This window comes from Corvus moneduloides, chromosome 12, assembly GCF_009650955.1.
Source record: "Corvus moneduloides isolate bCorMon1 chromosome 12, bCorMon1.pri, whole genome shotgun sequence".
NCBI lineage: Eukaryota > Metazoa > Chordata > Aves > Passeriformes > Corvidae > Corvus > Corvus moneduloides.
Genome location: NC_045487.1, coordinates 8,370,915 through 8,380,660, shown reverse-complemented (window position 1 = coordinate 8,380,660; position 9,746 = coordinate 8,370,915). Strand labels below are relative to the sequence as shown.

The window sequence follows — 9,746 nt, the reverse complement described above, 5'->3', positions numbered from 1 at the left end:
TCAGTCCCAGCTTCTCTGCACGGTCAGCACCCAGCTGGGGCCAAGGACTGTCCCTTCTCTGTCCCCAGTGCCCTTGCCTCACCCTTTGCTGCCTGCCGGCTGCCACACACATCCTTACTCACACCTTGCTAGGAGTATCTTCAAGTGAGAGATCTCCAAGCCAATAAAACCTAACCCAGAGTCACAATGTCCCGTGAAGGCAAAAGCACAGCCTCAGAACATCATTACTGCTGCTTTGTGGGGTTATGCACTGTATCCTACAGAATCCAGCCGTTGGTGCACTGGGAGTAGGTTGGAGATGGAGGGAACAGAGGCCAAACCCCCACAGAACCACAGTGTAAACACTGATACTGGTCTCCATCCCAGTTTGGATTTTGGTATGCAGATCCTCGTGGGTCTTCCTGCCCAGACACAGGCTGGATAGGGAAACCCTGGCTCAAGGTCATACTTTAGAAATTATTAAAATATTTTAGGTCTAAGATATATTTTAACATGGTAACCCTCATGGGTGCTGCAAATAGACGGTGCTCTCTGACAGTGCCTGAATCCATCACCTGCACTGGGACATTATCACCCCCAAACCAGCAAGAAGCAGATTTGGAAGAGGATGCACTGGAAAAACAGCTCTTTCTTCCCTGTAAAGGCCACTGTTTTGAGGCACAGATTCATTAATTTCTAGGAGAGCTGGCAGACACATCCCAGTTGGCATTTCCTTGTGCATTGGCTGGGCCCTGGCCGGCAGCGGCGTCCCTGCCCTGCATGCGAAGGAGGGCTCTCAAAAGCAGCACTCGAGCAGGGATCATGCGATTCTGATGTGACAACCTCCTTTTTCTCCTTTTTAAATTGTTTTTACCAAGTTTCTCTGGCAGTTCTATCAATGTGCCATTATAATTGTGGGTAACGAGGCAGCAATTGCGTGCGGCATATTAAGGAGGGTGTTTTTTCGCCTTTGTGGCTCTGTTTGGGGTGAGCGTGAGTGTCAGTGCCAGCCGTGCAGAGCGTCCCCCCTCCCTCACGCTGGTTTGGGTACCAGAGCACCAGAGCACAAAGGCAAAGCACTGGCATGAGCTCAGGCACACAACAGCGTGTTCCTCTAGGCCAGCAAGCACTCCTGTCCTCGCAGGGAAAATCGCAAAATTCTAGAAAGGTTTGGCTTGGAAAGGGCATTAAAGATCATCCAGTTCCAACCCCCCTGCTATGGGCAGGGACAAAATCCCCAGCTCCCCTCCCAGCAGTGCTGAGCATTGCTCTGCCAGGCTCTTCAAACCCAACCAAGCAAAATGGGGGAAAACTAGCTTACAGACCTTTCTAAGCTGGTAAAATTGTAAATAGATGGAAATTTCAACTTTTTGCTAAATCTGTATGATTTGAGCTGTAAATACTATTTTGAATCACTAATTATGGTATTGGGTTTGGCACGTCTGCAACACAGTTAAATTACAGCTGCCACTTTGAATCAGCTGGCTCTGAAACTCTTAATATTGAAATCGTGGCTTTTAGCACTCATTTCCCCTCATTTGAAAACAAATATATAATATATATAATATATATTATATATATAATTAAATTTATTTATTTATTTTATAAATAAAATAATAAAACATAGTAAAATTTATTTACGTCCAAAGATACAGCATCCAGTCCTGGGTCCTTCCATTTTGCCACTTTTACAAGGGGGGAAATCTCATAAAATCCTCACTAAGCCCCTGGGTTTCACTGCTGCACAGACTGGGGCTGCTTTGCGGCCAGGATTAGTGTGACTGTAGTTGCGGAATTATTCAGCTTCTTCACTAGAACAGGGGTCTTAAAATCCAGCAAGAGATCATCACCATCCTCCTTCCTGGCTACTCTGCACAGGCTTGGCAAGGCAATGCCCTGTGACCAGTGTTTGCTCTTTTCCAGTTCCTACTAACATAATTGATAGACTATAATAATTTAATGTCATATTGTTTAAACCAATACAATTTAATATAATAAATATTATATAATAAAAGATCATACAATAAATTAGAGATAGATACAGATATAGAGATAGATTATATAATCAAACATGCTTGGTACGGAGTGCTGGCTTTCTAGGCAGGTTGCATGGAGAAGCCAGACATGACAGCACAACAGGTATGAGGATTGTCATACACCCAGAAGCTGTTTCTTGGAAAAGACTTCAAATCTAACCAAAAATGCACTATGCCTTTATCTGCCTGGCAGAGGAATGCTGAGGAATGCTCACATACTGAGTTTGGGAAAATGTTGGCAAAAATAACCATCCCCATCCTTCAGGGAGGGCGATAATATGGCTGGAGGGAGTGGGGAGGGATGAGCAATAGCATCAGCACACTTAAGCACTCCTTAAAATTAAGAATGCACCTGTCTCCAGGGGCTTTTCTCTTTCCCCATCCCAGGTTTGCTGCCCCAGCTGGAGCAGCATTTCTCCCCCCCATCCCATGCCCATTCCTGGGATGGGAGACACTTTTGGATAGGGCTGGAAAAGCTGTTATGCCAGATCCTGCCTCTACAGCTATGCTGCTCTCGGGGGAGGCAGGATCCGGCACAGCAGCTGCGTGAATCATTCCCAGGATAGACAACAAGGATCTCTGGATCTCAGGAGCAAGGCTATAAAGACATCAAGGAAAATATCACATCCTTTTATTTCACACCTTTATTCTGAGGGGGTTGATGTTTTCTTTGCAAGCTCAGGCAAGTGTCTACTTGACATCCCAGGGAATTACTCATCCCTCCACTCTTGGCTTCTAATTAGCAACTAAAGGGGAATATAATAATTAAATATGCCCAAGGTAACGATACTTGGAAACTCTGGGTCACGTTTCAGCCAGGGGAGGCGGCGAGTAGTTGGAGCAGGTGAGTTTGAAGTCTGTGGGAACCTGAAAAATACAAAAGGGAAGGAAAGATGTAAGAAAAAAAAAACAAAACCAAAGAAAAAGAAGAAAATCCAAACTGTATACTGGGAAAGCATTAGATTGGTGAATTAAAATGACACCTAGAGTTAAGGTGATGCTTAAAGCCTGTCATACATTTGCCAGCAGTGTTGGGCAAAGCAGGAGACACCTGGGGAACCCCTATCCCAGGAGAGTGTGCAGGGATGCTGGGCAGCGCCTGACCCACTGGTTTTCTGCTCTCACAGGTGGGGAACAAGGTAAATTTAAGCATTTTTATTTCCCAGCCAAAGCTTGGTTGGTCCTCACCCCCTTCCTTCCCTTGGGGGCTGCAATTCAACCCTTGTTAGACCTCGAAGTAATTCCCATTAACATTTATGAGAATTTCATGATCAAAAGAAGAATCAGCCCTTTCATCTTCCAGACATGCCCCAACACACATTACCTGGCCCCAAAAGCCTGTACTGTCAGACAGGAGCTCTCACCCTGTGATGGGGTCTCTCAGGATGCACACCCCAAAACTGGCGGGAACTTTGCAAGGTCAGTTCACTCTCCTGGACCCAGTTCATGGCATCAATTCAGCATTTCTTCCTTTCCCTTCTCCCTAAAAATCAGTAATTAGCAAATCCCCACCCTCTCCACACTGCTGTTTCAAGGGGAAGGTAATACTGATAGCTCCGTTCCAGATAAGAAATAAGGAGTAAGGGCCAAGCCCTTGCCTGGAGCCACAGGATGAGCCGGCAGCTGAGCCCGACTCATAATCCCGGTTTTGGGAGTCCCAGCCCTAGCGCAGCCGGCTGGGTCACAAGGCGGCTCCCAAAGAGCCCACATCAAAGCGTGCTGCCGGCTTGTGAAAGCGTCCCAGGATTGCACGCCGTGCAATTCCTGCTAAATGGAAATCTCCCCATCCCCTTCCCACTGCCAGCGGGCCGTCGCTGAAGGTGCCTTCCTATGGTTACAGACATGATGTGGGCCAGCAAGTCCCCAAGGAGGGCATTTCCCCAGGAAAATGGGGACATGCCACGTCTTTGCTGATGGCTGGTATCTGGAAAAGCACTAGCTGGGATGTATTTTCCTAAAACTGCAATCAAGGTGCAAGCAGGGAAGCAGGCAGTTTCCCAGGAAGATGCAAGGAGGGAAAACAGACAATGGGTTTAGCTAATGTCTGCCACTGAGAGCAGAACAAGTCTTCGCTTCCAGTTTTCTGGGAAAGAAGTCTCCACCGCCTGAGGTCACTCCACTGATCCGGTTTCACTCCCAAATGTTTCCAAGGCTTTGCCTATGCACATGGGGAGTAGTTGGGAATGGCTTCCCAGGGCAGACAAGGGGTGATTCACCCTCTTCCTCCTCTGCCAAAGGGCTGGCAAGCGCTGGCAAAATAAAACGACGTCAGCACCTATTTCCCGTGTTTCAAACGCTTGTTTATCATCAGCAAACAATAACCTGAGATTCGGATCAAAGCCGAGCCTGCTTTCTAAGCAGCAATCACTCCTAGGGCTTCCTGCTGGCTTTCAGCACTTGCGTGTGCTGGATGTTTGCTGGGTGCTAGAATAGTTTTTATTTTCTCTATTTGGGTTTGAAAGACTGGTCCCAGGTGGCCTGTGGTTCCAGGCACCTCTGGCAGCTGAACCCTGGCCAGCTGTGGCTCTCCTGCCCAGAGTCCCACACAAAGAGGCAGCTGGAGCAGGCAGAGCTGAGCTGCCCTTGCTGCTGCAGCGTCAGGGACACCTCTGGGTACTCTGCATCACCACCCTGCCCGGCAAGCAATAGGCGATGGTGAGGGGCACGGTACCCCCAGGGACTGTCCCCCAGGGTCTCAGTGCTGTGCCCACACAGGCTTCATAGCTCCCTGCATCCCTGCCCACAGTCTGTACTCACTGAGCCGTGGTGCTTTGCCAGCGGAGCCCCCTGGCTGCCTGGGATATTGTGTCTGGGTGAAGGAGGGGTCACAGAGCCCGTCACTGCTCTGGAGGAGTAGTGAGCCCAGAGCAAGCACTTTGGGGGAGCACATGCCATGAGAGGGGGACCTGTAGTGGTCTGCAGGGTCTCCTGAAGGCAATGTGTTGGGTGGCTGCACCATGGGCAGCTGGAGGCTGATGCTGGTCCATTATGCACCTCTGCGTGCCCACAGGTGACTGGAGCCATGTGTCCTTCAACAGAGAGCCAGGGCAGACCTGTGCCAGCTCACCTGCACAGGAGCTGGCTGCTGTGCCTCCCTCCTCGCCTGCCTGGCACCAGCCTTGAGTCACTGCCAGTCACCGGCACCAGCCCTGGCACCGTCCTGTGGCTTTCAGCAATCGGCTGTAGGCACCCCAGGTGTCACAGGAACAAGTGTTTCCGCCACATTGTCCTGAAAGCTGTCAGCTTCCTTCACTCCTTTCCAGGGAACCCTGTCCCTGACATGCCCATGGTGATGCTCAGCCATCATCATCCCCGTGGTGAACATCATCTCCAGCTCTGCCTAGAGCACTGAGGGATCTCACTGACTCACCCTGTTAATCCGCCCGGCAATCTCAGGGTAATTGCCACGGACATGCCTGGGGACAGAGCCAGGAATCCCACAAAGGGGACATGAGAGCCAAGGGGTACAGCTCTGGCATAGCAAGGGCTGGTGAATAAATGCTGTGCAGGGATCCTGCCTGTTTTGCTCGGCTCTGGGAAGCAGCATCAGGCCCATTTAAATGATGCAGAACCCCCAGGCAAATGGAGGGCAGGGGCCAGAAGGCAAACTGAGGCTGGCAAGACCTTGTCATGGGGATATTTAAACAGCAGGAAGGTGTCCCCAGCTTATCACCTCAATCACAGGTTGCTTCTGGAGGTAGCCTGATTTGTGTGTCTGCCTGACAACCCACTACTCCAGTCCTATGCCAAATTAATTATAGAATGTATCCCAAATCAATTAGGAATAGACCAGGAGGAATGCAAGATCTACCAGAGCCCTGACTCCCAGTCCTACATCACCTGGAAGATGCTTTTTTCCTTTGTGCAGAAAGGGAGGAAAGAGGTAAAAAGGGCTGGGGTCTGACTGAGAACAGATGCTGGAGAGCTTTTCTTGCACCCTGTCCTTTCATGGCAGAGATTGTTCTTTTCCCATTTTGTGGGCTTCACCTTCCTCCTCTTCCTCCAGGCTGGAGGAGAGGGGCCACTTTGGAGAAGCCACCTGTCCCTGTATCCCTGGGCCACCACCAGCTGGAGACAGGGACAATTTTTGCCTGGGTGGCCAGGGGTGCCAGGCAGTGGGGGAAGACACAACAGATGCAACAGTGATATTGCTGTTCCCCATGTATCCATCATGACAGGGCAGGAAGCATTTCCCTGGGCATATTACTGTACCACAGGAGTGCTTGGCTGACTATTTCAGCTAAGAAGCAGAGCAAATGCAAGATCCCAAGGAGATGCGGCCCCTTTGCCATGACACTAACACAGTACAGGGGGCCGTAGCCAGAGAGGCAGGTGACCCTTTGCACATGTGTTTCCCATGTTTGTGCTTCCCTGCTCCCACAGGAACAATAACACTCTTGGCACGTGCCTGGTCCCTGGCACTGTCCCCTGCCATCACGCCCCAGTGCATCAGCAGCAGTGTGACATTCACACGACTGCAGGGCTGGCATGTCAGGGCACCAACAAGCTGCTCCAGGCTGGAGGAGTTGAGGAAGGGGCTCATTGGCTCTGCCTTCCTCGGGCTTTTCCATATTGATTTCCCACACTGGCCTGGAGTGGCTGGAGGAGACGCTGAGTTGGGGCGCTGGCAATGCTCCCCATCATGTCACCCAACAAGCCCAGACAGATGAGTGGTAAAAATACTCCCTGGGCCGCTGTTTCAGCTGGATTAGCATCAACAAACTGCCTCAGCCAGGTACCTCTGGCAAAAGCCCAGCTGGGATAAAACCCCAAGGCAAAGGAGTCTCAAAGCAGGGGGCAGCTGGGATGGGGTATCACTGACACCAAAGAGCACACAAAAACACAGGGATGAGGAGGAAGGATGTTCCACAGCTGACAATACCTCCTGCACACAAAGTAGACTGTCCCCACACCAAAAATCTCAGCAAGCCTGATTTTTTTTTTTGTGCCTTCCACCCCAAACACTCACTGTGCTTTCGAGTGCGTGGGTAAAACCTGCCAGAGGAGTTGACCAGGGTGATGGCAGCTTGCCTGCCACCCTCCTCCCCTGCACACCCAGCTAATGGTGCACGGAAATTAATTCAGAGGAGTGGGACGGAGCACCACAGCCGGGAAGGAGACAGGCCCCGAGGTGCCATTCACGGCATCGAGGGGACGTGGGTGCCGCTCTCCTGGGGCACTGGGAGGGCATGGCAGGCTCTGGCCAGGCCAGTCCAGCTTGTTGCTGCTCCCGCTTGCGGGGAGGGTGTAGGAACCACAGGACAGGGTCTCAAGCAGAGACTGCATCCCTGTCGCCTCATGGTGCCAGGTCCCCCTCACCCCACTGTGCCAGCTTTGAGAGGAGGGGACTGAGATTTCCCAGCAGTGGTGGCACTCCCTGGATTAATGTACCCCCCCAGTCAGATTGGCAGATTGATTTTGGCATCAGTCAATCAATCAATCAATCAATCAAGGGCTGGACTGTGGGGGCTCCCTGGGTGCACCCCCTCAGTCCCCAGCCCTGTCGAGTGCAGCAACACTTCCGAGACTGGTGTCATCTGTGTGATGAGATCTGGCAGTTCTCTGCACCCCTCCCAACACCTCAGCGGAGACGGGTGGTCACCCCGGCAGCCATCCCTGCTGCCACAGCACCCCGCGGAGGGGGCGCGGGGGGATGAGGGAGCCCCAGGTCACGCTGGGCCGCCCGGGGAGTGAATCAGCAGCGCCCGGGGCAGGAGCCGGGCTGAGCCGTGTGCAGGCTGCAGGGGCGGAGGTTTTGCACTCGCTCTCGCCTGGCCAAGGATAAATAGGAGGCGGCTGCGAGTCCTGCCAAAGCTTTTTCCCGTCGCCCAACGCGTCCAACAGCAGGCACCCAGCCCAGCCAAACATGGACTCTCAGGATTGCCCTTGTGCCACAGGTAAGGCAGCGCTTCCTTCCATCCCGGGGGGCAGCGGGAGCCCCGGCATCCCAGCGGGAACACTGACACTCCCGCCCGCCGGCCTCCTCCGCCATTCCCGATGTTCTTTCTCGTACGGGCTGGGCCAGCAACTGAAGTCCTTTCCCAGCACTGCGGTGTCACACTGGGAGCATCTCACTGAGAAGCGGCTGGGAATGACCTCCCCTCTGAGCGAGGCTGAATCATCAGTGGATGCTCGGAGGGGAAGCAATGCTCTCCCCCGCGGATCTCTGAGTTGTGGATATTCCCTCCTACCACCTCTTCTCAACCTCTTTTTCTCCTTTTCTCTATGTTTTAGGTGGCACCTGCACCTGCGGGGACAACTGCAAATGCAAAAACTGCAAATGCACATCGTGCAAAAAAGGTAAGAGGGATCCCTGAGCTCCCCGGGGGGGGGGCAGAAACACTCGGGGGGGTTTCACTACACGTCCGTGTATGCAGTGAATCTAATCAGTCTCAGCATTGCCAGAGGCGAGTTTATTCCTCACATATGGCTTTTTTCCCCCCAAAGGAGCACTGTGTGAATCCCACCCCCTCTCCAGGCAATACAAGTCACTCAGTACCACCTAAACCTGAGCATTCCCCTCAACAGCACCTCAGGCTTAGCACAGGGGGATGCTGGGGAAGAAGCAGCACTGAGATTTCTTCTGGGTGCTCCCAATGCTGTGACCCCCAGCAGAGCCAGGTGCCATGAGGGTTTGCAAAGAGAGGGACTGGGGGAATCCTGGTGAACCCCCGGGAGTTCTACACTCTGCCCCTGCCTCTCCAGTGCCAGCCCCGGCTGCACAAACACCCTGGGAGACACTGCCAAGGATGGGGATGCTGCTAAAAGGGAACGACATGGATACATGGGAGGTCTCCAAAAGTGAGACCCCCCCAAGTCCCAGCCTGAGACCTCCCAATAATGTCCTTAATATTTTTTTGTCCTTCCCACAGGCTGCTGCTCCTGCTGCCCAGCTGGATGTGCCAAGTGTGCACAGGGCTGCGTCTGCAAGGGGCCTCCCTCCGCCAAGTGCAGCTGCTGCAAATAGGGGACCCCTGGCTGCACATCTAGGGGTGATGCACATCTGGGGGGGCCAAAGAAGAATAACCTTATTGTGTATGTCAGTTGTCTTTTTTTATATATGTGTTCAGATTTCTTTAGTGTTTGTCACTTTGACATGTAATAAGCTACCTAAATAAAGTGATATGTATATAAAGGTCCATAAGGAATTTGGCACTTCTGTTGGATGCGGCGGTTCCCCTGGGGAGCGGGAGGACAGTGCATGTGGGGGATCATGGCAAAGAGCCTGCGTCTTATTTTTGCTCCTGTCTTCCATTCTTGGCTCTGCTCTCCCTACCAGGAGCTCTGATTCTTGTTTTAACACTTTCCCTACACAACAAGGGATTTCCCCCCCCATCCTCTTGTTACCCAGAGGCAAATCCCATGCTGTCTCCTCCAACAGAGATCCTTGGGGCTAATGAGCAGCTTGTTATTACAAGCTTTCACTGTAATAACCGCCCCAGCCCTGCCCATTTCCAGGGGGAATGTTTCCACGGCAGGTGGGGCAGCAGAGAAACAGGTTTAGTTTTCCTCCTGGCAAGTTAGTTGAAATGGCTGGCAGAACCACACTGCTTATTCCCCTGCCACCTCTGCCAGCCTAGCTGGATGCTCCTGGGGAGCCTCAGGTGACCTGGTTCCCCACCAAGGGGTGCAGTGCCCACAGAGGGGCGTGATCCCCACAACGGGGTGCCCTGCTTGCAATAGGGTTCAGTGCCTGTGATGGGATGTGATGCCCAGACCGTAGTGTGATGC

General features: G+C 52.3%; 1 protein-coding gene across 1 annotated transcript; it reads left to right on the top strand.

Moving 5' to 3' along the window:
* The first annotated feature begins 7,715 nt into the window (after positions 1-7,715).
* Positions 7,716-9,159, top strand: LOC116450061 (metallothionein-1). Its single transcript, XM_032122107.1, has 3 exons — positions 7,716-7,912; positions 8,250-8,315; positions 8,888-9,159. Exons 1-3 carry the CDS (start codon positions 7,882-7,884, stop codon positions 8,980-8,982), a joined length of 192 nt encoding a protein of 63 aa, XP_031977998.1. The 5' UTR covers positions 7,716-7,881; the 3' UTR covers positions 8,983-9,159.
* The last annotated feature ends 587 nt before the right edge of the window (positions 9,160-9,746 follow it).

Coding starts and splice junctions, on each gene's coding strand:
- LOC116450061 (XM_032122107.1), top strand. CDS start 7,882: ATGGACTCTCAGGATTGCCCTTGTGCCACAG. Junction 7,913..8,249: donor GGATTGCCCTTGTGCCACAG/GTAAGGCAGCGC, acceptor TCTATGTTTTAG/GTGGCACCTGCACCTGCGGG. Junction 8,316..8,887: donor ATGCACATCGTGCAAAAAAG/GTAAGAGGGATC, acceptor TCCTTCCCACAG/GCTGCTGCTCCTGCTGCCCA.